The sequence below is a fragment of the Fusarium venenatum genome (assembly GCF_020744135.1).
Source record: "Fusarium venenatum strain MPI-CAGE-CH-0201 chromosome Unknown EDB82scaffold_2, whole genome shotgun sequence".
NCBI classification, from domain to species: Eukaryota; Fungi; Ascomycota; class Sordariomycetes; order Hypocreales; family Nectriaceae; genus Fusarium; species Fusarium venenatum.
In genome coordinates this window covers 3,682,276-3,709,872 of record NW_027072130.1, presented here as the reverse complement: position 1 = coordinate 3,709,872, position 27,597 = coordinate 3,682,276, and the positions used below count along the sequence as shown (strand labels likewise).

Below are 27,597 nucleotides of genomic sequence, written 5' to 3'. Positions count from 1 at the left end.
AAATAATCGTGACCCAAATTTAATCAACAGCGCAAATAACCACGTAAATTAGAGGATATTAACAAAATATGAATAAATCTAGGTAATAAAAAGAAATAAACAATAAAGAGACAACTAAACTCATGAAGCAGTCTCAATCTGAACCACAGTCAACCACCATGTTTCCGTTCCAATATCGACAACACCAGGTCCTTTCACCTCAAGATGAGCGATATGCTCACTCAAAGCACTCATAGGTCCCAAAGGTCCAGCACTCTTATTTCCTTCCGCTGAAGCTTCCAATAAGGCCTTGACAGAGACCCCGACAACCTCTGAAAGCTGCTCAGTATTGACCAGAGTAGCATGAAGACCCCTCTTGTTCAACCAGTCATGGTTCGCAACAGCGACATACGCGACAGCTCTTTCAGCAGGTGTCTTGGGCTTCTTTACAGCCGCTGCGATTGTGCGTCCAGGTAGTCCAACAATAGTTCCTACTGCACCAAAGGCGGCGCCCACAGGGATGGATATAGCACCACCGACAACTCCAAATGCTGCGCCAAGGATGTTTCCCTTCTTTGCATTCGCAACTATGTTCTTTCCAACGCTTTTGGCATGATTTCCGACTCCCTTGACATACGACACTGGTTGCTGACCCATGGTCTTGGCCACGTCTCCAGCATGATTAATAGCCTTTTCGCCGACTTTGGCAGTCATGAAAGCCGAGATAGTATCCAGAAACGCAGACCAAGCTTCTTGAGTAATACCATGGCCAAGAAGTGCTGGCGCATAAGCTTTGAGAAATGGGGATGTTTGAGAAGGTGACTCTTGAGGGATGGCGATGGGAGCTTCCTTGCTTGTTGAGACTTCAGAATATGTGGGAAGAGAAGATTCAGGAAAGTTGAAGGGGTTCTCTGCAGTGGGAACTTTGTCATTCGATTGGGGACCAGCTTGTGATGAGGGACCAGCTTCGCTGTATGCAGGAGCTGGAGGTTGTTGAAGCTGAGCCTGGTTGGCGATATGCTCTGCTTCTTTGCTAGAAGACATTATGAACGTGAATGAAGAAACAAGTTATTGATGAAAGGAGTAATGGGCCGCTAAGCATAGATTAAATGAATTGATATGATCTAGACTCCAAGTTGAGAGTAGAACTGTCATCTTATATCAATCTCCAAAGCCCATTTAACCTCCACTTGGATCGGCCACTTCGTCATCGGGTAGAGCGGCATTTGTACGGCAACGTCTCAGCCTTAGGAATGTTCTTATTCAACCAATAGGAGACTCCGATTATAGTTCCGAGTGGTTATCAACTTCGAATGAGTTAACGAAAACAGTTAGAGCGTCTGTAAGCGAGAGCGAGATGGATCCCAACGCCGGCATCCTTTGTATGCCATAGGTCGACTAAGAGAGGCAGTGCTTGCATGATATTCCTCTTCTATCGATAGTCGCATGTTGAAAGTTGGATACCATATCAAATCATCAATGAATAAGAAAACTGCTAATAAATTCAACCGAGTAATTCGTCATGAGCAAGCAAACGCAGGCCAGATACAGTAGAGTTGAGTATTTTTGCAATATTTCCTTGTCTGACTCGTTGCTCCATTCTTATCCTAACTGTACAGTACCCCATCCTGATTCATTTCCATCTAGGCACCGAAACATCGCCAACGAGATATCCTCTCAAGCAGATGAATCAATTAATTCCTATGATAGTGTATGTAACCGGACATACCCGCTTGCCCGAGATGCCGTCCTCTATTCTTTATAGTCTGCGAGTCCTTGATGCCTTTTGATCCGTACTCACTATCCTCCCAGATCTTTTAAGCATGCTCACAGGACTCGAAATGCTTCTGGAAACCAACCGCAGAGAAAGATAAATCGCGATCTACACAATCCGAGGGAATGTCAGATCTCACCCAGCCCTGACCAGCAGCCTCGAAACGCTCCCCAACGAATGCTTTCTCACACCCCTTGCAGCTTACTCCACGCTCAACCTTCATTGCATCTTGGTTCAAAGTAGGGTACACGATGCATGCTGCCGAGCGATAGTGCAGCTAACCTCGATGAAGAGCGGTTCCGAGATTGCCTTGGATAGAGTCAAGCCACCGAATCTCTTCGCACATGTCAACGGCCGGTATACCTAAAGTCTTGTTCAGCATCATCGTGGGGTTAGCCCAGTCTTGGATGTTCAGATAGCGATAGCCCAATGTGTTGAACATATCCCCAAGTATACCGGGGCAGTAAATGTCATCGCCTTCCACCACAGCCAACTCTAGTTTTTCACGAAGGCAATGGTAGCAGCAGCGAGTGCAGGTCAGGAAGAAGAGGAGGCCTCCGAACTCTCCACACAATGTGCACTCTCCATTGATAAGAGCATGATAGAGGTCTTGATATGTGACATGGCGACTCAGAGCTGTTCGAGCAAGTGCCTTGATGCCCTCGGAGCTATGCTGTACGACTTGTCGATATTGAGGGATCTCATTCAATATGAGACGCGTTTGGCGATTGGCATTTCGAAAAGAATGAAATGACTTGATGTTGAGCATCATTGTGATGGTGGAAATAATCTCCGGAGGCAGATTGCAAATTGGTTCCGAATTATTTAAATCTGTCTGGGCTAAAGACGATGTGGTTAACAAACCCTCAAACAATATGTCAGGAACCTTGCTGGGGTTTGTCTCAAGCAGCGGGAAATAATATCGGCTTCGATGGTACGAACAAGTTTGGAGAAAAGCCTCCTGGGTATGTGATGTTTCGAGCATATTGATTAAGCAGAGAGGTGTGCAAGAGATAAAGACTGTGAAGGTCAGCGTGTAGTATTGGATGGGAAGGGGAAGTAAATGTGAGAGGATGTGAGAAGCAATTGCTTTTTTATATATTCAAGGCAATGAAACTCTATAAACCTCTCTATGCATTGATGGGTTTTAAATAATGAATAAGTTCATAATTGCGCTGTTACAAAATGTGTGTTTGTCTACATGCCCTCATGTCGATTCATTGCGGTTATTAAATCAGATGATGAAGTCAATTTGTACAAAACTATATCCACCAAACTTTCGTTTTTCAGAGACATGATTCAACCAAACACCTTGAAGTGCGGCTGCCTATGACATTATTTGATACACGAATGAACTCCCAAAGCTTGGCCTATTAAGGTTTCCCATCATTTATAACTTAATAAAAAGAAATCCCCTCCAGAGTAGTGAGAAATACAAGCTCAGTAAATCACGTTTTAGGTTCTTATCTTATCCTATCTTACCAGCTAATTCCAAATGCTTCACACGCGGTACAAACACCTGACCATTAACATACTCGTATTCAAGTTCCGTCCGGGTGCCTCGACCTTCTTGAAACGAGACTCGAATGATTCGTGTAACTACCTTCAAGATATCCGCATGATCTGGAAACTTCTGCTTGACATCGAGTGTAACAATTTTGATGTTGTCGTTAGCTTTACGAGCATGGCGCGCAAAGCGTTGTACCACTGCCATGTCGCGAGGCTCAGCATCATCTGTCTTCAAGCTGATCCACAAAATATTCTTGGTCTTGATGAGCTTCTCGTACTCCCTTAAAGGAGCAGAGCCGTCATCAATAACAGTGTAGATGAAACGAGGCGAGATGTCATCAGGGAATTTTGGTGAGATGGTCGATGCTGTGTTGTCTTCTGCAAGAGCGGTTGATAGCTGGTTCGCGAAGCTGAGAGGGTCACCCTGAGTACGAGGTAGAATATTGACCATTGGATTCTGAGTAGATGCAAGGGCTGTTGAAACCAAACAGTACGATGACTGCCCTATGAAATCAAATGTTCTCGTCGCCGGTTCGAGTGTGCTAAAGTTGTTGCTCTGCAAAACCTTGTTCCACTCGCTTACAGAAGGGTATTCCAATGGCTCAAATCGTTCGTCTCCAGTATTGTTAGTAAACATTCTATTGAAATGACACATGGGTACGCATACCTGACCACATATTTTCATTCATACCGAATATCAGATTATAGGCTGGAGAAATACTTGAAAGTCCTACAAGGACGAGGACGCCGCCAGGGGTGATAACTCTACGGAGATTCTTCAGAGCCCCTGACAAAGAATTGGCTGTGTATAGAATATTGTTGACGATGACCAAGTCGAAAGACTCTGGACTGAAACCCTGTTCAAGTGAATCCTGGTTGATGTCCAGAGCTTTGAGCTTAAACGAACCCCTCAGTGAGGCTTTCATCTGCTCCAGTATTGGAAGCGATCGGTCTGCGAGGGTATAAGCAATGCTTTTTTCGACAGGAAAGGCATTGAAGAGTGTTTTGGTCATGTTGCTTGTGCTAGCTCCGACTTCGAGAACATTTTGAACGGATTTCTTGGTTGCGAAATGTGATAGATATTCTCCAAGGTGCGCCTTCATTTTCAACATCAGCTCCATACCGTCCTGCATGTGATGGATCCTGTCGCCTTGAACCATTAACTCGATAGGATCAACCTTTCCCTGGAGAATACCACCGATATCGGGACCAATTTTATCAAGAATCTCGCCCTCACGATCCAGTTTTGTCAACGAGGAAAGGATCTCAATCATGGCAGTCATGGTAACATCATTTAACACCAATTTACCCGCCTGGGAAGTGTTGTAGGCACTCATCCATTGGTACAAGCTCTTTCTCGGGCCTGTAAGTGTGGTGGGATCAAAGTCCGGGATATCCATTGGAATGTTGTTGAGAGATGCGCGGATTATGAGCGCTGCGGCGCGGGCGATGATGATTTGATGGTCTGCTGTGGCCTTGCAAAATGGCGTTCTGGGTCTTGTGTTATTGCCGGTGAAGAAGTTGGCGTCAATTTCCCATTCGACATGGTGTACTGAGTCCCAGTCGTCATCATCTTGGAGGAATAGTTCGTCCCTAATGATGGGTTGTACAATGGACATGGTTGGGTCAAGATAAGAAAGACAAAGATAAGATAGGATATGGAAAATTAGTTGTAATCGTAGAGGGAAAGAGCCTAAAGCTTTGGGTGCCAAGGGAGTATTTATATGCCTCGATAATCTCACCATTTCTGAAAATGGGGTTGACGTTTTGGGTGGTTCATGTCTCGGAGCCGCAAGCTAACTTGTACAGTACAAGCATGTGAGTGACGTTAACCATGTCTTCGACCTGGACCCCACGGGGCAAATCTCCAAGCCGAGCTTCCGATACGTGCCCGCGTTTTCTAAGAGTCAACAGTCACACCACATTTCCAGTCCCTCTCGACTTGTGACAATATGTCTCCTGATAATATAGATGCATCTTTACCAATCTGGAAGCGACATTTCAGGTAGGCAATATCTCTCATTTATATTAATATCCCGAAACGCCGAGTTTTGCCGGCCACAACACCCCAGTTTCATAGAGGCCTTTTCGAAGCAGCCTGACTCGAGCGTATCTAAACCTCCAATATTAATTACGGTTTTATAGAAGAAGTAATTACCAATACTATTATCTATCATACATAGACCCAGACCAACTTTATCCACTCGGCGTCCAGCCATTGGTGGTCCAACTCTCAGGGCTTATATCGGGCCAATACAGCCCTTGCGCTCCATCTTGATACATTGATGCATCAATAAATTGCAAGTCCAATACCGGTTGCGACAAGAGCTCCTGCAATGAAGGTTCCGACAGAGCCATCCCGGCCGTCGGGTTGGAAAACCCTCCTACATCAATCCCGTCAAACTGTTGAATCACAGCGTCTGGCGCGAACTGTCCCTGCCGCGTCACCATGCAAACTTTCATCGCATCAATATGTCTACAAAATTCCTCTGCTGCAAAGTTTCCATTCTCTTTGAGTTGGGCAAGGAATTGTGCGGCTGATTCGAATTGCTCCTTGTCGCTACGTGACTCTTTGCCATCGATGAGGCTCGATATTGCAAGCACTGTTGCTGCTGCGAAGAGATATTGCGTGTAGAAGTAGTCAAAGGTTGCAAAAGAACCGTCAATCCAGCATTCGATCAGTAGCCGGCATGAGTGTCGGGCGCAGCGGACGCAGGCTTCTGAGAGTGTCATTGCCGAGACTGGAATTTGAGGCTCGGTACGTGGTTGCGTGTTCCATGCCGCTACGTGGGTTCGTAGGACATGAAGAAGAATAGGTCGGGTAGCCGTGATGGCAACCTGTATTGATCAGCTCAGTTCAGCATTTTGGTAAACCACTTACTTGGTTAAAGTATAGATGCAATGACAAAGGCTTGGGACTTGGTTCAGGGGCATCAGTAGGTTCAATGTGAAGATGTGCCGGTAACTCCTCCACAAAAGCCCTCAAATCTTTTAGTGCTTCTTGTACCCTTTGCGAGAGGGTCTTCTGCTGTGGCCTCCTCGTGTAGATCGAATTAATTACCTTCGCAGCTAGGCTTGCAAGTCGTATACTGGCGATGAAATACGACGAGTCTCCAAAATCATCTGAAGGTATCTCAAGAACCGGATCGGTCGGCAAGTCAACTTGTATTTCATCCTCGCGTATAGCTACAGGATGACCGAGTCTGGATGCCCACATGCGATCGAAGCTGTAGGCTGTCCACCATACGCGATTCCTGTGTTCTCGAGCACCGGCATCGCGGAGCTGTGATTCTGGCACGTTCAGATTTAGACCCATCACTACGCTGAGTCGAACGGATGAGCCTGCTAGAGCGTAGGCAGTGTAGCGGCGATTCAGGGCGAGCGAGTAAAAAGACTGAGAGGTCAGCTAAGTATCTTCCATACTTGAGTATGGCACTTACAAGAAGCAGGCGAATTTCGATGGCATCAATCCGTGGTCTTTCACTAATAATACGAAGTATCCTTGTGGCCCTGGCAAAGTAAGCCATACCAGGAAAGTTCCTGTCCTTTGCCGCTGTCCTAGTCGAGTACATCTCTCCAATAGCAAAAAGAACCCACAATTTGCTCTTTAGGAGTGAATCTGTAGAGTGAGGGTTCAGAATTGTCTGTTCAAGTCCTTCCAATATCTGACTCTTGCGTACAATGTAATAGCTCCTGCTAACGTACTTTAACGCAACGTTTACGAGAAGTCGTGCCCGGGATGGTATGGGCCACGGACAATCTTCATCTGAAAGAGCAAGCAATGTCTCGTCTGGAGCGTAGTTGACTCTCGGTATGTGGCTATGTCCCGGCTCGGAGATGGCTTGCCGAAAGCGAGTTGCAAAGGCAGCATCGGAAGCTTCGCCGATGAGCACAGGGGTATGAAGAACATTCATGTCAAAGAACCAGGGCCTTTCTTCTAACAAGGTGCCCTGCAATGTTGAGGGTGCCTCTATTTGGTTGGTAGAAGGTATGGCCACGTCTGATATAGTCGTCTCGGGATGAGGTTTGGGGTCTGCATTTTGATTACGGAGGCGCTCATTCTCAGCAACGAGATCATCAATATACCTGTAGCGATTGATGAGAATAATAGAAGATTAAGAAGGGAAAATACCATACTGTTGGCTGACTTTGACAAGTCTGTTCTTACGTGGATAAGAGCATTCAGCGCCTTTACTCGCCTGTCGACAATTCTGACATGGTTGACCGCCAGAACATTTAACTTTACGTGCGTGACACCTTCGACATCTACAGTTGAGTTAGCAAAAAAGTTTGTTCTAGATTGAGAGACGCCTCACTTACGCCGTAGACTTTTTCTTTCTCTGTCGTTTGTCAGTCATGCTGAAAGGCGTAACGTTCGAAGAGCCGAGATCATCTCTACTTTCAAGCTCCGAATCGCGAGGACTCTCATCGTTGGAAGTCATGGCGTAACCCGAAATTGTCAAGGTCAATAAATTCGAAAGATCGGGCTTCGGTAACGCAGGGCCGCAGAGGATCTTAACCAATCTAATGACTTAATTTTTCCCCGCTAAGATCTGCAAACTTCCATTTACAGTCAGTGATCGATTTGCTTTGTTCAACGGTTGCTCGCGTGACGTTCTGAGAAAGATGGGAATAACGGTGCAAGAAGCCGAAGCTTTGCGGCGAGAAAATTGAATTTGACCGTGATGAGTCAGCACTCCTATACTAACCTCGGGTCCATCGGCGGATCTGAGTGTTAGGCCGAATAGATCATGGAAATTAACCGGGTTTTAGATGAACGTGATGATAATCATACTTGAAGGAGCCGACACCGCTTAATGAAGTCTTGGAAGATCCACATATCGCCATTGAAATGAGTAAGAGGACTCTTCTTAAAAGAGAAGGTGCGCTTTATTAAAACTCTTCTTAGAACTCTCTTAGACTTTAGGTTCAGCAGCTAAAGTAGGATCAGACACTCTTTTCTGTATATTTTTCACAAATTTATAAAGTAATTTCTGTTGCTTTTTGTTGTAATTTTATTATAAATTTCCCATCCATATGCACTCCTGTCTCTGTATCATTCAAAAACAATCGCTATGAGTGAACCAAAAACGGAAACGTTAGCGGCCCCAGAGGCATCACCTCAACCAGAAGTCAGAGCAATAGACGATGATGTGGCCTCGATACCCTCCTGGCGAAAATGGGTCATTCTCTTTGTCGTCTGCTGGATGCCTCTGCCCATGACTTTCTGGAGCACGGCCATCATGCCTGCCACCATCGAAGTGGCCTCGGACCTGAACATACCCATGACCACTATCACAACAGTCAACGCTGGAGTTTTCGTCGCACAAGCTCTGTCAGGACTAATTTGGTTACCGATCAGCACTATCATCGGTCGAAAATCTGCGTATCTTGCTGCAAATGCTGTGCTTTGTCTCTGTGCAATTGGTTGCGCTGTGGTTCCGAACCTAGCTGGATTTGCATCCCTTTGGATTCTTGGTGGGACTGCAGGGCCATTCTTTCTGGTAGCGGGACAAACTATCCTTGCTGACATCTTTGATCCTGTAAGTAATTGGAAGGATGGGAGAGAGCCGTAACTGACCATCAATAGACTGTTCGTGGGACAGCTGTGGGTTTCTTTCTAGGAAGTTGTGTTTCTGCCAACACGATTGGTAAGTCAACCCAGGATCACACTCAATGCTTTGACTAATCTCTTGCAGCTCCTCTCCTCGGTAGTGTAATTGCTACATATACTAGCTGGAGGGTCATATACGGCGTGGAAGCGGGCATGTCTCTCTTCGGTCTTATTCTTTCCGTGTTGTTCATCCCTCGAGCAAGTGAAGTTGAGAATCCAAAACTCGCCGAGCCACGTCCTCGAACAAGGAGAGAAATTGTCCAAACATTCAACCCTATGCACGTGCTTTGTCAATACTCATACCCCAAGGTCATCATCGCAGTGAGTACTATATGACTTGCAAGATGAAAACTAGCTGACATGGATAGAATATCGCTTGCGGTCTCTTGGGTTTCAACCAATATGGTCTTCTTAGTTCTGTCCGCCGCGTCATCAACCCTCGCTTTAAGCTCGACTCCCCTCTTTCCAGCGGTTTATTCTATCTTGCCCCAGGTGCAGGCTTTCTTGTTGGAAGTACAGTGGGTGGTAAGATTTCTGATATTGTCGTCAAACGATATATACGCAAGCGAAACGGAGAAAGGTGTCCCGAAGATCGACTGAACAGCAGCTTGCCCAGTATTCTCATCATATTACCTCTCGGTACTCTGCTTTACGGATGGAGTGTTCAGACTAGAATAGGTGGCATGGCGTTACCGATTGTCAGTTCATTCATTGAAGGATTTGGACTTATGGCGTCGTTCAGTGGATTGAATACATTTGCTGCTGGTAAGTTGAAATCTATGTGCTTTGTTGTTCTTGCTGACACTTTTACAGAAGTACGTCCTGCACATAGAACTGCTGTGATCACGGGCAAATATGTCATTCAGTACAGCTTTGGTGCCATAAGTGTTGGCGGAGTAGTTCCCATGATTGATGGTATTGGGGTAGGATGGGCGTTTACTGTCAGTAAGTAAACTCCTTTTACCAAAAGACCAATACGCCGCTAACCACCAAAAGCCACAAGTCTATCCCTCGTTGCGGGCGTTTTTGTCTTATTAATTGCAAGATTCAGTAGAACTTGGAAACAGTAGATTATGTTTTATCGTGTGAGACAATTAAGATTAAAGTTAATGGAACAGAGGGATGGCATTTTGAGCTAGAGGCATAAAAGGTATCAAAGATGCATATGTTGAATGGTTTACCATAGAAGGAATAGACAAAAGTTAGTCTTTACCTAATGTCGGTTCCAGTGCAAGATCCGAATGACAACGCCATGGCAATTCGCCCCTACCAGACTTGTCCAGTCTATGACTAAACGGTCTAACGTGTCAAGCTCGTTTGCAAAGGTCCCAGAACCCGAAGTTATTCGGGTCTACGGCACCATTCCTCTGCCAAGACATAACAGCTGCATCTCAGCAAAACTTCAAGCCGTGGCTGTTCTCGCATTCGTTACGCCTCCAGATGCATCGCTGCTGCGGACGCTATATTAGGCATTGGGGCGGCTTACCCCAGATCCTCGTTGTTCTCGTTGGCTGGAGCTCGCCATTGAGTTTCGTCGAGTTTATTAGTGGGAAAGTCTCGTTCAACCCCGCCGGCATCAGAGTACCGCTGGCTGGGTTGATGGCAAAGGGGGCAATTTGCTGGTATGCTTTTCACGTGGTATGATTACGGTTCAGGATATTAAAACCCAGTGTGCGACTACATGCCAAACCTTCCCCAACGTCTCTCAATCGTAAACTGTTGAGATTCTGACCTTAGTTGCACCTGCAAGTTTCAGGATGCATCTCTCCTTGTCGCAACATTTTTTCCTTCTTTCTGCATACTCTAGCCTTGCGTTGGCTCAGGGAGGCGCTGACGCTGATCCTTATGTCCCCGTCTACACACAATGTCCGAGAGACTTAGAGATTCGCGCTGCAAAAGATGTAAGCATCACATAGCTTATCGTATGACGCATGCTAACCATTCCAGGGCCTGTCTGACGAAGAAAGTGCATGGAGAGAACTTCGAGCAAAGCAGATGATGTCTAACTTAGAGGACTACCTGAAGCTAGCCAAAATCAATGATTTTGACATCAACAAGTACATGGACAAGCTCAAAGAAGATGACGTCCCAATTGTTGGTCTTTCTGTCTCGGGTGGCGGTACGCAGTCTGGTCTAGGTGGCCTTGGTGTCTGGAAGGCCTTTGATTCTCGTTCCGATGCAGCCATTGCTGCTCGTACCGGAGGTCTAGCCCAGCTTCTGTCCTACATCACTGGTCTATCAGGTGGTGGTGCTGTCACTGTCGGCCTCCTGTAAGTTCATACATCAATCTTAGTATCCGCCATACTTACCATTCAGCGCGGCAAACAACTTCACCACAACAGACAACATCCAAAATACCACCAACTTCTCAACTTCATATGCTGAAGGTCCCGATGGCAACCAGACAGAGTTCCTCAACACTATCTTCGAAAACACCGGCGCCAAATTAGAAGCCGGCTTCCCAGTGTCTGTCGGTGATACCTTTGGCCAGTTCTGGGGAACATGGCTCCCTGAGGACCAACTTTTTAGTAACTACTCCGACGTTGCTAGCAATGGCACAGCCTTTGCTATGGGCGATGCTCCTATGCCCATCATGTGCTTTGCAGAGGTCGTACCTGGCAAGTCACCCGAGATCGGAAAGCTCATGTTTCCAACTCGCAACACTTCCAATCTCTTCAACTTGACCGCCTATGAAGTCACACCATACGAGTTTGGGTCTTGGGCTGGTGGCCGTGTGCAAGCTTTCATACCAACCAAGTATCTCGGCACGTCCATGTCTGACGGCAAACCACAGAACAGAAGCGAGTGCGTAGAGGGCTTCGATAAACTCACTTTCATGCAAGGAACCACTACCAACGCTTTTACCGCATGGTTCATCGACTCTTTCTATGGGGTTCCGATATTTGCGAAGCGTTGGTTGGATAAGAGACAGCAGGTGAACCCGGATATCAACGACGTTCCTATCCCGGATGATGAATATGATAATCCGCTGGTGGAACTTGCCAACCAGACGGCTTCATACTTTGGCTTGACCTTCAACCAGTCACTTTGGGCGACTTATCCCAACCCTTTCGAGGGCTACAATGAGGACATGAAAGATGTTTCGGAGCTTCTACTCGTAGGTTTCAACCAACTTACATAAAGAACTTTGCTGACTTGTTTAGATCGATGGCAGTCTTGCCCTGGATACCAATCCTCTCCGCCCTTTAATCATTCCTGAACGAAAACTCGACTTGATAATTGTGTACGAAGCATCATCTGACGCGCCTAATGGATGGGTCAATGGAACAAACCTGAGACGTACGTCGTGCAAACGTTTGAACAAGATTAACGCTAACAACAACTCAGACACGGCCATCGCCGCTTCTCAAGGCAACATTCCGTTCCCTGAAATTCCCGACGTGAATACAATTGTAGCTCAGAACCTCTCTTTTCAGCCCACATTCTTCGGGTGCAACGCCAGTGAAGAGACCCCTCTTCTTCTCTGGCTCCCTAATGCACCGTGGACAGGCTATACAAACTACTCGTACATGCAAGCCGAATTCACCTCGAACCAGCTGGACATTGCTTTCGATAACGCTTTCCAGGTTGCTACATACGGTAACGGAAGTGTCGATGAGAACTGGCCCGCTTGTCTAGCATGTGCTGCTATCAAGGGTTCCTTACGAAGAGTGGATATTGACCTGCCCAAGCAATGTGATGAGTGTTTCAATAAGCACTGCTGGAACGGAACCACGAGTTCACGAAAGGCTACCGCTGCTGACTTTGACCTGAAGCCGAGACTTGATCCTGGACTGACGTTTGAGAAGTGGAATGAGAGTGACTGGTCTTCTGAGTCGAGGACTGGTGGTAGCGGGGATGGCAAAGAAGATGGCTCTGCCGGAGTGAAGATTGGAAATAACGTTATTGGCCTTGTTCTGTCTGTGGCTGCGATGGTTTATATGCTGTAGTTGGTTGAGCAGATTATTGTTTCTCTCTCGGCTAAGCGATATCTGGTACATTTGGTTGCGTTAATCTGTGTTATTATTCAATTTTTCTTACCTTGTCTATCAATAAACTTGATGGCTTTTAACCAACAGAGATATTCGCAATTTAATAAATACATGGCCCGAGCCATAAAGCTATCCGCTCAAGGCCAATACTTTCTCTTTGAGTTTTTGATGTCCTTTTGACAATGCATTCAGAACTATAGATTGGCCCATCCGTGGAGGGCGTTTTGTCGTAAAAAATGTGGTTCATCCTAACGTTCAAACTACTAAACGAGTCAGGCCGTGTTCGGCGAGCTGTTTTGGGCAGTGGAGATCGGTGAGCCATGATGTGAACACTCCAATATGAGAACAACGCTCGAATAAATATTACCACGGATGCCTTAACTAAACATCACCTTGCATGGCACCAAATTCGCAATTGACAATGTCTACTCCTCAAAACCACGCTGTCATCTTTGGCGCAACAGGCCTCGTCGGCTGGGCCGCTGTCAATCAACTCCTCTCGAACTACCCTGCACCTAACACCTTTGCAAGCGTGACAGCTGTGAGCAATCGACCCTTGGACGCACACCGAACATTCTGGCCCGCAGAGTCCGGTGAAAGACCAGAACTTCGACTAGTGTCAGGTGTAGATCTCAAGAGCGGTGAATTGAAAGAACAATTGAGGGATAACGTGACTGGAATCGAGAGAACTACCCACGTCTTTTACTTTGGTGAGCATTGCAGAAACGCACAATGACCTTTGCTTACCGCGACAGTATTTGCACCGCATGACGAGGACCACCAAGAGGAATGCAAGATTAATTGCGCCATGATGCGCAATGTCGCATCCGCACTCAACGACCTCTCTCCCAATCTCAAGTCTGTCGTTTACTCTGGTGGCACAAGGGTACAACTTCCTCTACCTTTCACTTACGTACAATCACTGACTCTTGTAGGGTTACGGTATCTACATTCCCGGTGGTATCTTCACGCATCCTCTTGAAGAATCCATGGCCGATAATATACCCGCGGATTACGCAAAGACGGTCGCTTACCCGTGGTTTCGCAGCATTCTTACTGATGCTTCAGCCGGTCGCGAATGGACATGGACAGAGGTCTGTCCCGACGTGGTCGTAGGCTTCAGTGCGATTGGCTCGAATTACTCTCTCGCCCTGCACTGGGCGCAGTATCTTTCCCTGTATGCGAAGAACAACGGAGAAGGCGCAGAGGTGGTGTTTCCGGGGAACGAGGAAGCCTACAGTGCGCGCTTCACGTCCGTGTCGTCTTGTATTCTCGGCCGTATCGCAATCCACGCAGCACTCAATCCATCATCGTGCGGAGGCAAGATTATCAACATGCTCGATCGTGCGGAACCAACCACTTTCGCGGAAGCGTGGCCTCGTATCGCGTCGTTTTTCGGGCTTGTCGGTGTCGCGCCGAGGAATGCCGAGGGTCAGCGGCCGAGTGAATACACCGAGACCTATTGTCATCTCTTGGGGGAGTATGGTAAAACGGCGGGTGTCGGAGCAGGAAGGAAACAACTCGATAATGTGGGCTGGTGGTTGACATTTGATCGCCAATTGAGCGCGGAAAGGTTACGAAGCGTAGGCTTCAAGGAGGAACGAGATCCATCAGAGGGTTGGATTGAAGCATTTTCCAAACTTCGCGATGCCGAAATTATTTTGTAAGGTTAGTTTTCGCCTGCCCGTATATATCGGGGATACCGAGAAAGAGTAAGTAATTCGGTGTAGGAATGTCGTTTCGGGCTGGTGCAGAGTAAAAAGAAAACAAGACTCTTTGCTATTATGTCATTGTAAATCCACTATACCGAACAAACCCCGGCGCTCCATTTCTCCGGATTCCGAAAGAGGAATAAATGGGTACAGGTCCACTGTTAGCCGTCATCGTTCCTGGTCACGTACAGGGACATTCGAGTTTTTGTTACGAAATCGAGTCTTAATGATGCCAATAGAAGTCTCCCATTTTCTCTTGACCGGTTGAATCGGCTTTGTTTGTTGTGTTCCTTGGTGTCATACTTTTTTAGACGGGTTCTCTTTAGAGAGGGGAAATAATAGATCATCTCCGCGGGCCAACGTGCTTGGTATAAGGACCAGAGGCGCTGTCGTTCCATGGAAGCTTTGGCTTGTTCTGTTAGGAGTTTTGAAGCCATCGCCAGTCGAGATTAACTCCATGTTAAAAGAGGTTCCGGCTTAATTAAAACTTTCGCTGTTTCATCTGACGCCTTCTGACGCCATCTCTATTCAATTCGACGTCGTTTTACTCAACTTTCTTTTTCTGTTTCTTCAACCATTCTCGCCTTTCGCATTCATTGACTCTGGCTGGTTGCATTGCCTGATCTCATCTGCATTTACCCCGGATTTTACAACCCCATCTCATCACATCACATCAGGTCACCCCATTTTATCTCGATGCCGTCCCGGGACCCCAAAAAATGGACCTTCGACATTGATCGGTTCATCAATCCCTTCATTCCACCGCCGCCATGGAAACACCTCCCATATCCCATCGCCTACATCTTTGGATACCGTCACCAAAAACCCAGTAGCATTGGGACTATTCTGCCAGTGATTTGGGCATTCATTGGCATTTTCATCTCACTATCGGTTATTGAATTGGCTTCGGAGCGTATTCCTTCATTTGTTGAGAGAGGCGCTCCTATTATTGTCGGATCTTTTGTATGTTCTCCCGCTGCCATAAGACCAAATCCTTGATATGATATGCTAACAATCCTAGGGTGCGGGCGCTGTTCTTGAGTTCTATGCTATTGAATCTCCCCTCGCACAACCGCGTAATTTTTTCGGCGGTCAACTCATCGCCGCCGTCATCGGTGTCAGTATTGGAAAGCTCTTCCTCCTTAGTGACAGCTTCTCCTCCATTCAATGGCTCGGTGGCGCCATTTCCTGCGCGACGGTAACTTCCATCATGGCTCTTACAAAAACGATTCACCCGCCCGCCGGTGCAACGGGCCTTCTCGCCGTAGTCGATGACCGACTTCTTCAACTGGGCTGGTTCTTCATCCCCGTGGTGCTCTTCAACTGCACAATCATGTTCGGAGTGGCACTCCTCGTAAATAATATCCAGCGCGTGTACCCTGTCTATTGGTGGACACCTGAGAGCCTACGCACTGAGAGGACCGAAGGGGAGAGGGAGAAATCGGCGGATGTTGAAAAGGGCAAGCCAAGTGAGGTGGTGCCAGATGATGGAAGTGATTCCGATCGGCACGAGAGACATGACGGCAAGGAGATTGTTCTCAAGCCCGGTGGTGCACTTGCTTTGCCTCAGGATCTCTTCCTTATGCAGGAGGAGCTTCAGCTGCTAGAGGAGATCGCCAACCGATTATAGAGGTTACAGGTTGGGCGTCACGATGAGATTACATGCATTACATCAAATAGCACACAAAAAGCGTACTTATTAATATTGAAATTAAATATGTTCTGATTATTCTTATGCCATCAAATACCTGTAAAAAACGAAATACATTTTCTCGACACAGCAAACGATACAGTTTTATATTAAGAGATATTTATGAATTGATATCGTCCATTGAATCTACCACAAATCACCATTCACTATCATTGGTTATATGTGCATGGAATAGTCGATCCAGTACAATCGTAAGTTTGTTATCTCTTCCCCCTCAACATTGATATTATAGTCTTGAGTTGTGCAAAACCTTCAGTGACAATTAGTGTCGCAACACGTGTCTGGTCCGTAGAGGTGGCTGAAAGAACACAGGCTAGCGGATGTAACATGTAGGGTCCGTTGGTGTACAAAGACATGTGAAACTTTGTGCTTTGTGAAGGTGTTGCCATGGCTTGTAGTGTTGGTTTGCGATGATGGCTTTGTCTAGTTTGTGCTTTCTTTTGTTTCTGGGGCCAGGGTCTATCGTCACAGTGGGTGTAAACAATCTCACAAAGTATAAGCATATCTACTTTGAAGTAGATGCACAGAGCAGAACCTGGTCTTGATACACTGGCTAAATGGTTCCAGCAGATTGCTATACCGATGGCACTGACGTTGATGAGTGTTTGGTCCAAGACAGAACATATCCGCTGTGACATAGAACACAGCAATGGAATTCAGATCGTAAAGAGCGAATTTGATAAGGGCCTTGCACCAAGAACCATGTCAATAAAAGGTTTGAGTGGGAAAATTCAAGTGCCGACTCATTGAGTAGTATTACTACAGTGGGGAGGTACAACTGGGAATAGCTTCAAACAATACCTTGACGGATTGGGCGATCGAATCTAAACAGTTTAATGAGACACCGTTCATGTCTAGCGCACGATCGTTTGAAACAAGACAAGGACTATAGAACTAGACAACCATAAAAATCGATGTGGAAATTAAGTTCATGCTCTCAAGAAACATTACTCTTGGCTTACCATCAGCCGACAACCCCTGCTGATCAGGTATCGCGATGCCCAGAGATTGGCTGAAAGGTGCTGCACGTTGACAGAGCCTCGGAGTTGGAGCCAAGAGTTGCGGCAATGTGTCAATGTGACCCTATGCGGGGTCTAGTAACTCTCCACCTTTTGACCTAATAACTTCACAATGCAAGCTGTTGCAATTGTGGCGATCCTTGGTCTGGGTATTGAATCATGCTTGAATTAAGGAATTTGCCTTTGAACCGATGCATCGTAACGAAGACCAGTGTAACGGTATTCGACGACCGTGTAGCGGTGAATGAGTGCGACGTCTAACCTTAAGTTGCCCGCCATGGTGGGTGGTTACACAAAACTCACCACCAACAAACCACTTGTGATATTGCATCTCGTGCGTCAAACGCCAGTCAGCAACAGAACTCAGCCTCAGTTAAAGCCGATCTTGGTCGGAAACAAAACAGAAAGCAAAGACCACCCAACATGGCAGGTAGGCAGGTCAGATCTTGAAGGGCCCGGGCCTAGATGCAAGCGGTGAGACACAACGGCGCGTGAGCGACAGGGGTGGTGCGATTGAGGAGGACGGGGAGGATCACATGTGCGGGGAGTAGAGGGAGGAGTGATCAATAACATTCGGGCAGGGAGATGAGACAAAGGAGTGCATTCCCTGGCTTTGGATCGTCGTTGGATTGCTGTTGAAAGGGCAACTCGGTTGGCAAATAAAGAAAAAAACATGGTCAATATGTACAGTCAGACTGGGATGATGATTGTTACTCCACAATCGATTGTTGATTCCAAAGTTTAAGTCAAAGCCAAGATTTGTTTACAATACCTACGATAAAATAAAAAACCGTTCCGGATTAACCGCCCATAAGCAGGTTTCATATATGGGGAAACTATCTCCATACATAGAATAATCTGTCTAGTCCAGCAATATGTGCTTGCGCCCGCTTCAGCACAATCACAAGTCACCTCCTCTGACCAGACTTGACATTGCCAAGTCTTGAGGTTGGGGTTTCTCCACTGAATTGGCTTGCGCTAGGGGAGATGGTCGTACAGTCAGTGCAGTCAATACTGTGGTAAGTACCTATAAATTAGAACGGAACATTCAACCTTTGCTGGTTTAATCGTACACAGAATTAACAGCTTGGGAAATACACGTACTCGGTTACAATTGCTATACTGCATTATCTTCTCGATCAACCCTGGTCCAGGTAACACAGCAGACAGGGAAAAAAGACCCTTGACTCATATTGGATAAAGACAACACCAAAGAAAAGTGACAAGTCTAGGCAGTTCAGTCAGTGCATGCATCGTACCCTCCATTACGATAGCCTAGACCCTTGGTCCTTGGCCTACAGCTCCCCACTACTCTATTCCCCTCAGCGAATGACCCCCCGCCTCTTTTCTCCCTTGAATCCCAACTTTTTGATCATTTCTTTTCTTGGTCGCCAATTGATCCATCCTCCGGGCGACAGATACAAAAAGGCTCCAGCGCCAGTCGCTGCTCCCTCGACCCGACCCTTGTTTCTTGTATTTACTATCTTGTCCTTTGTTCCTCTCCTCTTCTCCTCCTCCTTATAGAGGTTTTCCTCTTGCGACGTCGTCTCACGTCTGCGCCTCCTCCGCACGAAACGACCGAGACACGAAAGAACAATCAGTTTTGTTAGAATACTACACAGTCGCACAGAGCTCACAGTCTCGCAATGTCGTCTTCACCGACGACGACGGCTGCGGCAGCCACGAGTGCCCATCCCCAAGGAGGCATTATCGAAGGCCTCAACCCAATCACGTACAACCCCAAGGACCCCATTGCGCTCTTCATCGTCCAAGCCTTCATTATCATCATCTTCTGTCGTCTTCTTCAATGGCCTCTCTCCAAGTTAGGCCAACCGCGCGTCATCGCAGAAGTTATTGGTGGCATCGTCCTCGGTCCTTCCGTCATGATGCGCATCCCCGGTTTCAAGGAGAACATATTCCCTACCGAGTCAATGCCTGTTCTTTCCACTGTCGCTACCATTGGTCTGCTTCTTTTCTTGTTCCTTGTTGGACTCGAGGTTGATACACGCATGTTCAAGTCCAATTGGCGTGTCGCTGCCAGTGTTGGTCTTGCCAGCATGGTGCTTCCCTTTGGTCTTGGTGTCGCTGTTGCTTGGGGTTTGTATGAAGAATACGGAGATGAGGGAACTATGAAGGACATGGAGTTTGGCACCTTTGCGCTCTTCATTGGAACTGCGCTCGCCATTACTGCTTTCCCTGTCCTTTGTCGTATTCTCTCCGAGCTTCAGCTTCTCAGCACTTCTGTTGGTGTGACAGTCCTCGCTGCCGGTATCGGAAACGACGTCGTTGGCTGGGTTCTGCTCGCTCTCAGTGTCGCTCTGGTTAACAACGCCAATGGCCTCACGGCGCTGTATGTGTTTTTGACTGCAGTCGCATGGGTCCTTTTCCTCGTCTATGCTGTGCGCCCTGTCTTTCTCTGGGTGTTGCGCCGAACGGACAGTATCCAGAACGGTCCATCTCAAGGTATCACTACCTTGACTCTGCTTCTTGTCCTGGCTTCTTCTTGGTTCACTGGTAAGTCATCTACCCCAAGTCGAGGGACAACTAACCCTAACACTCTGCGCAGCCGCTATCGGTGTCCACGCTATTTTTGGTGCCTTCCTCATCGGTCTTATATGCCCTCACGATGGTGGTTTCGCCATCAAATTGACTGAAAAGATTGAAGATCTTGTTGGGTCTATTCTCTTACCTCTCTACTTTGCACTCTCTGGCCTCAACACCAACTTGGGTCTGCTTGATGATGGCACTACCTGGGGATATGTCATTGCCATTATCGCATGCGCTTTCTTTGGCAAGATCATTGCCGGTACCCTCGCCGCGCGGTTGACCAAATGTCTGTGGCGAGAGAGTTTCACCATTGGTGCCCTTATGAGTTGTAAGGGTCTTGTCGAGCTGATTGTCTTGGTAAGTTGACGTCGCCAGTCACGTAGCCCCCGCTAACATCTGTTTAGAACATCGGTCTTCAAGCTGGCATTCTTTCGCCCCGGACCTTCACCATGTTTGTCGTCATGGCAGTTGTAAGTATCTCGCATCCTTGTACAATGCTTCGCTAACCATGCCAGGTCACCACCGTCACAACCTCACCACTCACCAGGTGGCTCTACCCTCTCTCTTACCGCCTCAAGGTGGAGAAGTGGCGCCGAGGGGAGATCGACTGGGATGGAAACCCTCTCCAAACCGAGGCCCAGAATTCTGAGCATAAGATGGAAGAGGCTCTTGATAAGTCTCAAACCAACCGCCTCGTTCTTCACCTCCGCCTTGATGCACTTCCTGGATTGTTCAACCTCGTTTCACTTCTTGGTGGATCCCGAAAACAAACTCTCCCTGCTATCACTCCCGCACCCAACGATGACGGCGCAGATGCTACTCCTGCTGAGGAAAAGACTCAAGTCATCCCCAGCCGCCCGTTCGAGGTTCGTGGTGTTCGGCTTATGGAGCTGACCGACCGTACCTCGTCCGTCATGCAATCTGCCGAACTCGACGAGTTCGCTTCCCGCGACGCCGTCTTCTCAGCTTTCCAGACCTTCTCTCGTCTCAACGGTGTTGCCGTTGCTGGCCAAGTTTCTATCATCCCAACCAATGCTTACGCCGAGACTATTGTCAAGTATGCCGAAGAAGCCAGGTCTGACTTCATGATCATCCCTTGGAGCACATATGGCGGTATCGCCGAGGAAAGCTCTACCGCCGCCTTGACCGAGACTGGCAACATCAACGATCGTTTCTTTAGTAGAACTTACATCGATTATGTCCAGAACGCTATCGACAGGTCAAGTTGCACCACTGGTATCTTCATCAACCGAATTCCCCACGATGCCTTGACCAAGAAACCTACCCTTACACGAACTCGCACCGGCTTGTCTGTTCACAGCGCCCATGACGGCGCAGTTGTTCAAAGACCCGTTGATCAGCGCCAAATTATCTTCGTGCCCTTCATTGGCGGCAAGGATGATCGTGCTGCCCTTCTCTTTGCTCTCCAGCTCGCTCATAACCCTCACGTCTCTATTCACGTCGTCCACCTACATTTCAGCGAAGACGATCATGAAGCACTCAATGCATCACCTGACAGCGATCCTTCCACGGGTAACGAACTTGGAAAGAACGCAGTCGGCTTCCCATCTGCAAGCGACATGGACCTTCTGAACACCGCAAAGAATAACGCTGCAGGTAAACTCGAGGGCCGCGTCACTTTTGTTGAGATCCCTGTTGATTCGGTTCGCAACCTGCCTGATCTTGCTGTAGCTCACTCCCGTGAACTCGTTGGCAAGTCTCGCTTCAGCGTCGGCGATTTGGTCATCGTTGGCCGTTCGCACCCACTGTTTGACAACCTTCTTGTGGAAGACTTTGGCGTAGAGAGAGATTTCCAGCGCACAGTTGGTGTGCTCGGAGATCGATTTGCTAGGGCAGGTGTTGATGCTGGGTTGTTGGTTATTGACGACAAGCAAGCCAAGGTCTAATTTGCTTTGGGGACTTTGGAACGATTTATACCAATTTGAAGCATGTCGGAACATACGCGTGGGTTGATTTCAGCACCATATACCATATTGAGTTTGACATTTATGAGATATGAACACATCTTAAGTTTACCATCCTTCTTTGCAATCTTTTGAGCCTAATTGAACAATCTGGACGATGTCAAATGAATGGTGCCGTCTCTATTGAACTCTAGAGAAAGTCAATAGCCCCTTGTTGTACACATATGCTTCTCTCAGTGTCTCTGTTCTCCCTTTCCATTCTATTCTCAGTGTTATACAAAGTCGTCTGGTTTTGCAATTCGGACTACACTTCTGCCGGTCATGTGTTCCTCAACGGGAAGTTATATCCGAAACCCCTCAATCGTGCGGAGAAGTGATCTCTGGTCAAAACCGACTTGACTCTTGCAACTTGACTATCACATAACAAACCGATCAAGATGTTTGCTGATATTACTCAGCCGCCGAAGCCACTCCCTACAGCTCAGCTCAAAGCCGTGCGGTCAGGTGTCTCGCTGTTGCCTCCGCTCTCACGTCGAGGCCATGGCCCAGGGCTTGTGGTTCTTACACCAACTTCCGAGGATCTTCTCAAGATAGAAGATGGCGTACCGTCTGTGCTTATCAAATGGGCTGAGGAAGGATATACAGTAGTCCAAATCGATGCTTCCGCGTTTGAAGATGGCAATAGCGTAGATATCTTACGTGACGCTTTGGAGACTATGCGCCAATGTGATAAATATGACGAAGGAAATATTGGTTTAGTCGGTAAGGCAAACATGATATCTTCATGAAATCTGCTGATGATCCGTAGCATATTCTTCAAGTCTCTGGAACACAATTGCGCCAAGCCTATCAGACGTCCATGATGTTGTAGCAGCAGCCGTATACACCAACGCCGACAACCTATCAGAACTATCTTCCGCGAACATTCCACTTGTACGACATATAGTTGGGCCTACCGGCAAGCGTAGTTCTGACAAGTCAGATGGAATCGAGTACTACTATCCCAAAGCTGAAAGCTGCGCTTTTGCAACGCCATTCCACCAGCACTTTGACTACAACATGGAGTCTGTTTCGCACACGAGAAACCTCCAGTTCCTCAAACCCAAGGTCGGGGGACCTTACTTTGATCTTGAGTACATCTGGGAAGAGCATACTCACTATGAGTTTGCCGATCGCTCAGTTGAGCATACCATGAGTACCATGGTTCAAGAACCATACGTCAACCATACGCCTACTGTGAGTGGACATACAAGTGCTCCTGATGATAGGGCTGACGAAATTATAGTTGACAGGAGGGATTGGCCGAGACAAACTATCAGACTTTTATCGGCATAACTTTATCTTTAACAACTCTTCAGACTCTGAACTGGACTTGATTAGTCGAACCATTGGAATAGATCGTGTGGTTGACGAATTTCTCTTTAAGTTTACACACAATCAAGAGATTCCTTGGATGTTAGTATTCCCCAAACATGCGAGGCCGCTATGCTAAATCATTGCAGGTTACCTGGTGTCCCGCCCACCAACATCAAAGCCGAAGTCCCGTTCACGGCGGTGGTCAATATTCGAGGAGACCGCCTGTATCATGAGCATATCTCTTGGGACCAAGGAACCTTACTTAGACAGTTGGGTCTATTGCCTGAGTATCTACCGTTCCCTTATGCTCTACCAGATGGTCAAACTTCTGATGCCGGTTTTGAGTATCGCTTACCAGTTGCTGGCAAGGAGACAGCTATCAAGATGAAGGATAGACATGGAGTGGCGTCGAACCAGATGTTTGCATATGAGGTTCGTGAGAAGAAGGACTGATGAATAACTGGAAGGAAGTTTCGAAAACCACTGGCATGTAAGCACTTGGCCGGATGTAAGACTCTGTTTAGACAGACAGAGTTTTGTTTCAGTGAGTAGAGACCATTGGTGAGTCGACGCCACCGAGACAGAACAGTGTTGGCTTCCCCCCCAGTTGAACTGTCCATTAGTCAAAAGTATAATGGTAACAAAATGTGTTGTTAAAGAGCAAAGATTTGACATCAATATTCCCAATTATGCGTCCATGATCTGATATATCTACATAAAGCCCATCCAGGGTCATTCGTTGTTCTCAGTGCAATTTCCACTTTATGGTTCAAGGCTGTCAGCCACAAACTATTGTTGTCTCGATCGACGACGATCAAGCGCCCGCCACCTCATCAAGGTTCCTATTGTCAAAACGCCTCTTTTGGCTAGCGAGCTACAGGGCTGGATACGTACGGGTTTTGTACGACTCCACAGCGCTCTTGGTTAATTAGACGTTGTGTTTTGTTGAGAAGGTGACGTTCCTGGCCATTAATTACGAGCGGGTAGTGTAGTCTTGATTTGTAGGTCAATATGTCCATGTGCGTATTATCATATCATCTCGGCGTCTTCCATCACAGTCAATGGTATGCAGTTGGTATTCAAGGGAACCTAAGATCTGATCGGCTCTTTACTAACCGAGTGTTTGTTTAATGGAAGATCCTTGCTGCGCCCACTAGGAGGACAGCTGCGCATAGACATTGTTCATGGTCGAATCTTTAAGTGCTTGGGTTTTATTAAACTCAAAAAAGCAGCTTCTGTAACCTACACACTCACTAACCCCTGCCATTCAGCTGGTCAAGAATCACTTCAATAATTGCAGTCATTGATATTCTCACTAATCGACAACTAGCCAAGGACAGTCTTTTACTCAAAACTACAGTAAGTATTTGGGTTGCAGGCGGACAAAAAGGTTCTCTAACCGACCTGGTGGGCTAGGAATGTGGCTTGATTGCCTCAATAGAAGTCAACAACGAGTGACCACTTTGCCTCCATCCGCATTTGGTATTCGTCCCGGCGTCTTGGTGTCGAGACGGTTCTTGTGTTACTATGGCTTGCTTGAAAACTGTTGGTTTCCCTTCTTCAGCAAGACTGTCCATTCCTACTCCTTCCTCGACCAAAATGCATAATCAGCACCCTTGACTGAATTCTACCTGTGTACTCTGTTTTTTTTTTGTTTTCTTTGTTTTTTTGTTTTTTTACAAGTCAGCAGTTTCGTATTAGCGACAACTTCTCAACTTCAGACTGCCATGGCGGTTGGGGGCGATGGATATTGGGTCCTTGCTTCCATGTGGCCATTGACGGTCATCAGCTTCGTCTTTGTCGTGTTGCGGACGTACACGAGAGTCTACATCGTCAAGTCTTTTGGCGTTGACGATCATATGTACAATCTTGCTTTTGTTAGTCCAGCATTCCCTGTCACCATCGATGCATCTTACTGATATCTTGTATCACAGTTCTTCCTTCTCATCAACACCATCTTGATGACCATAGGGGTACACTATGGCTTGGGTCGGAATCTAATGGATATTTCGAGAGATGACCCCGAACATCTGCCACTTTCACTACTCTACGAAGCTGCTAGCCAAACGTTTGCGATAATAGCCATGAGTATCGCAAAGTGGTCTTTGGGCCTCTTCCTACTACGACTCGTGAAGGAGAAATGGCACAGGATTGCTATCTGGTGCATGATGGCTTGTCTGATGTCAGCTTCCATCTCAGTATGTTTCGTCTATTGGCTTCAGTGTACTCCACCGCAATACCTTTGGAATCGCAATATACCAGGTCATTGTCATGTAGATACGGCCCCGGCGTCGATGCTACTTTGTGGTAAGTATTTTCGGACCTCCTTCGTATTATTTTCATGGCGAGCTAAACTTGATAGTTCTTTGTGTGGTGGCCGACTTCTTCTTCGCCGGCTTTCCCTGGCTGTTTATCCTCGGCTTACAGATGAAGATGAAAGAGAAGATGGTGATTCTCTTGAGTCTTAGCTTAGGCGTTATGTAAGAGTCATTCTTCATTGCTGATGATACTGACTAACCGATCTACAGTGCTGGAGCATTTGGAATCAAGCGAACACTCGAGGTTCCCAAGCTTAAAAGTCCAAACCATACGAGCAAGTAACCCTTTAACATAATAGCTGGAACTCAACTAACATCTGCTAAGAGGATCCAATGGGATTGATTGTCTGGTCAGCCGCTGAGCTCACAGTAACAATGATTTGCATTGCTGTTCCTGTCTGCCGACCTCTATACAAGAAATGTTTTACAAGGTGGACGTCTCGCGGTTCCAGCAATTGCCCCAACTCTGCAGCGTCATACCCTCTACAAACGATAGGCGGAGGTGTACATCCAGCTAAGCGGGTGGATAGGAATGGCAGCGGCAGCACGGCTGATACTCACGAACACATCGAAGAACGTGAGCGAAAGATGGGCATTAACAGTCCGTTTGCAAGGACGAGAGTTTATCCCAAAAGTGATGCAAGGCGTCTTGGAGACGATCAGAGTGAAGAGGAGATTCTTGGGCCAGAGTTTCGGAGAAGCCAGATTATGGATCTCGAGGCACAGAACGAAGGGACTAGGCCAACGCACCATACTACCAATTCTGAGCGAAGTATATAGGTTATGTGTCTAAGATGAAACGTCCTTCACCGGTCGTACAACATGGCCCTGTTCTGGTACCTGGCGGTTAATGTGTGTTGCTCCATGCTCCAACGACGTTGAGAAACGCCTCACCCGTGCGGTAGTGGCCCCTTCTCTTTCTGACATTTACTCTGAGTGGCGTGTTACCGGAGCTGTGTTGGATTTTAGTCCCTGCACAATGTTAAATAGCGTATCAACCATGCTGAGAACTGAATATAGATAGAATGCTACTACTGAGTTGCAAATGTAAATAACGGCTGTTGCTAGCCACATGAGCTTTTACTGTCACATTGGACAAGTCTCGATCTCGATCTGGACTAGGGAAGAGTATTATTGTCTTAGGTTACGTGCCTTTAGAGCTATAGCAACGGGGTAGTTAGACCTCTGGTTTTGAAGTGACTGTTCTGCCTAGAGCTGTTCCAGGCCGGATTAAGTGACAACTGAGACAGCAAGAGGTAAAAGCCGTAAGGAGTAGAAGTATTCACTCTGCCGCATTTCAATTAAGAGGCTGTGAGAGTGCACCTACCCTGCATATAGCCTGTAAGGGAGACAGCCTTATTCGGAGTGCATTTGAAATGAGCAGTGAGTTTCCCTCTCTCTTTCATACTTCTATGCATAATTACCAAGTTCAACTCCAACGAGGCGCATGATGTCTGTTGTCGAGGTATTCATCGAAACATTAATCGTTATGGATGTCATGTTTCGACTTATGGGAAATCAGTTTCGGGTATTCCTTCATCTCCAGAGTATTGGAAAAACATTCCATGAATATTATGAGAGTCATTCTGAAACTGCGCCCAATGTTTCACTACGTCGCTGATCTCTTTTTCCGGGTAAGCCTTGTCAGACCTGGGCTGTCAGCATTTAATTAGTTCACCGGCTTGGTGGTTATTCTACCCGACCTCGTTAAAAACATGCGACAAGAGAATTGTTTGTTGACAAAAAAGAACAGGGGTCCAGTAATTAACAGTCGAGAAGGATGAAAGAAGAAAAGAAAGGGACAAGAAAAGAAAAAAAAGAAAAAAAAAAAAGGGTGGTCAACTTCTAGACAAGTCGGAATCTCAGTCATACACCATCTTGATGAGAAAAGGCCGTGCCAATTGAACCCTACCACATTCCTACTCATTCCATACATCGAGATTTGATTCCCTGTTTATTGTTTTTGTCGGATACGAGAGTTGAAGAGTATTGTCCCATGGAAAAGCCAATTCCCACAACAACGTCATCATATTTGTCCATTCCAGCGCCCAAAAAACTTAGCGAAATGGCCCCTTTGGGCTCCAATTCAACCCGGTGCTGGGATCACCCTGAAATTATTAAAATTGCAAATTCAGGTACAG

The 27,597-nt window shown here is 46.9% G+C and overlaps 9 protein-coding genes across 9 annotated transcripts; 6 read left to right on the top strand and 3 right to left on the bottom strand.

The window, feature by feature from the left end:
- On the bottom strand, nt 1-1,155 carry EDB82DRAFT_497807 (uncharacterized protein). Its single transcript, XM_025734159.2, has one exon. It carries the CDS (start codon nt 1,021-1,023, stop codon nt 121-123), a length of 903 nt encoding a protein of 300 aa, XP_025584993.1. The 5' UTR covers nt 1,024-1,155; the 3' UTR covers nt 1-120.
- An 860-nt stretch (nt 1,156-2,015) lies between these two features.
- EDB82DRAFT_554788 (uncharacterized protein) lies at nt 2,016-4,881 on the bottom strand (the record flags this gene model as incomplete). Its single annotated transcript, XM_025734157.2, has 3 exons — nt 2,016-2,773; nt 3,236-3,877; nt 3,930-4,881. 3 exons carry the CDS (start codon nt 4,879-4,881, stop codon nt 2,031-2,033), a joined length of 2,337 nt encoding a protein of 778 aa, XP_025584991.2. The 3' UTR covers nt 2,016-2,030.
- A 212-nt stretch (nt 4,882-5,093) lies between these two features.
- Nucleotides 5,094-7,890, bottom strand: EDB82DRAFT_554784 (fungal-specific transcription factor domain-containing protein). The gene is made up of 5 exons (XM_065609639.1): nt 7,583-7,890; nt 7,400-7,528; nt 6,703-7,348; nt 6,144-6,656; nt 5,094-6,100 (listed from the first exon to the last, which is right to left on the bottom strand). The coding sequence occupies exons 1-5, from the start codon at nt 7,702-7,704 to the stop codon at nt 5,459-5,461; spliced, it is 2,052 nt and encodes a 683-aa protein (XP_065464684.1). The 5' UTR covers nt 7,705-7,890; the 3' UTR covers nt 5,094-5,458.
- Nucleotides 7,891-8,505: 615 nt separating this feature from the next.
- On the top strand, nt 8,506-12,826 carry EDB82DRAFT_429925 (acyl transferase/acyl hydrolase/lysophospholipase; the record flags this gene model as incomplete). Its single annotated transcript, XM_025734152.2, has 10 exons — nt 8,506-8,805; nt 8,853-8,913; nt 8,962-9,197; nt 9,245-9,641; nt 9,690-9,817; nt 10,601-10,777; nt 10,824-11,146; nt 11,193-11,994; nt 12,041-12,176; nt 12,225-12,826. 10 exons carry the CDS (start codon nt 8,506-8,508, stop codon nt 12,824-12,826), a joined length of 3,162 nt encoding a protein of 1,053 aa, XP_025584988.2.
- Nucleotides 12,827-13,289: 463 nt separating this feature from the next.
- EDB82DRAFT_426919 (uncharacterized protein) lies at nt 13,290-14,535 on the top strand (the record flags this gene model as incomplete). Its single annotated transcript, XM_025734151.2, has 3 exons — nt 13,290-13,578; nt 13,624-13,754; nt 13,804-14,535. The coding sequence occupies 3 exons, from the start codon at nt 13,290-13,292 to the stop codon at nt 14,533-14,535; spliced, it is 1,152 nt and encodes a 383-aa protein (XP_025584987.2).
- A 612-nt stretch (nt 14,536-15,147) lies between these two features.
- Nucleotides 15,148-16,219, top strand: EDB82DRAFT_160993 (HPP family-domain-containing protein). Its single transcript, XM_025734150.2, has 2 exons — nt 15,148-15,543; nt 15,602-16,219. Exons 1-2 carry the CDS (start codon nt 15,277-15,279, stop codon nt 16,208-16,210), a joined length of 876 nt encoding a protein of 291 aa, XP_025584986.1. The 5' UTR covers nt 15,148-15,276; the 3' UTR covers nt 16,211-16,219.
- A 2,461-nt stretch (nt 16,220-18,680) lies between these two features.
- On the top strand, nt 18,681-21,992 carry EDB82DRAFT_160936 (Sodium/hydrogen exchanger family-domain-containing protein). The gene is made up of 4 exons (XM_025734149.2): nt 18,681-19,824; nt 19,877-20,214; nt 20,262-20,327; nt 20,373-21,992. Exons 1-4 carry the CDS (start codon nt 18,957-18,959, stop codon nt 21,762-21,764), a joined length of 2,664 nt encoding a protein of 887 aa, XP_025584985.1. The 5' UTR covers nt 18,681-18,956; the 3' UTR covers nt 21,765-21,992.
- On the top strand, nt 21,993-23,866 carry EDB82DRAFT_160942 (uncharacterized protein). The gene is made up of 4 exons (XM_025734148.2): nt 21,993-22,544; nt 22,591-23,018; nt 23,068-23,237; nt 23,285-23,866. Exons 1-4 carry the CDS (start codon nt 22,220-22,222, stop codon nt 23,589-23,591), a joined length of 1,230 nt encoding a protein of 409 aa, XP_025584984.1. The 5' UTR covers nt 21,993-22,219; the 3' UTR covers nt 23,592-23,866.
- A 999-nt stretch (nt 23,867-24,865) lies between these two features.
- On the top strand, nt 24,866-26,230 carry EDB82DRAFT_554771 (uncharacterized protein; the record flags this gene model as incomplete). The annotated part of the gene is made up of 3 exons (XM_065609638.1): nt 24,866-25,015; nt 25,073-25,586; nt 25,782-26,230. Coding segments are annotated over 3 exons (1,113 nt in total), but the record flags the coding sequence as incomplete, so codon positions are not given.
- Between the last annotated feature and the right edge of the window lie 1,367 nt (nt 26,231-27,597).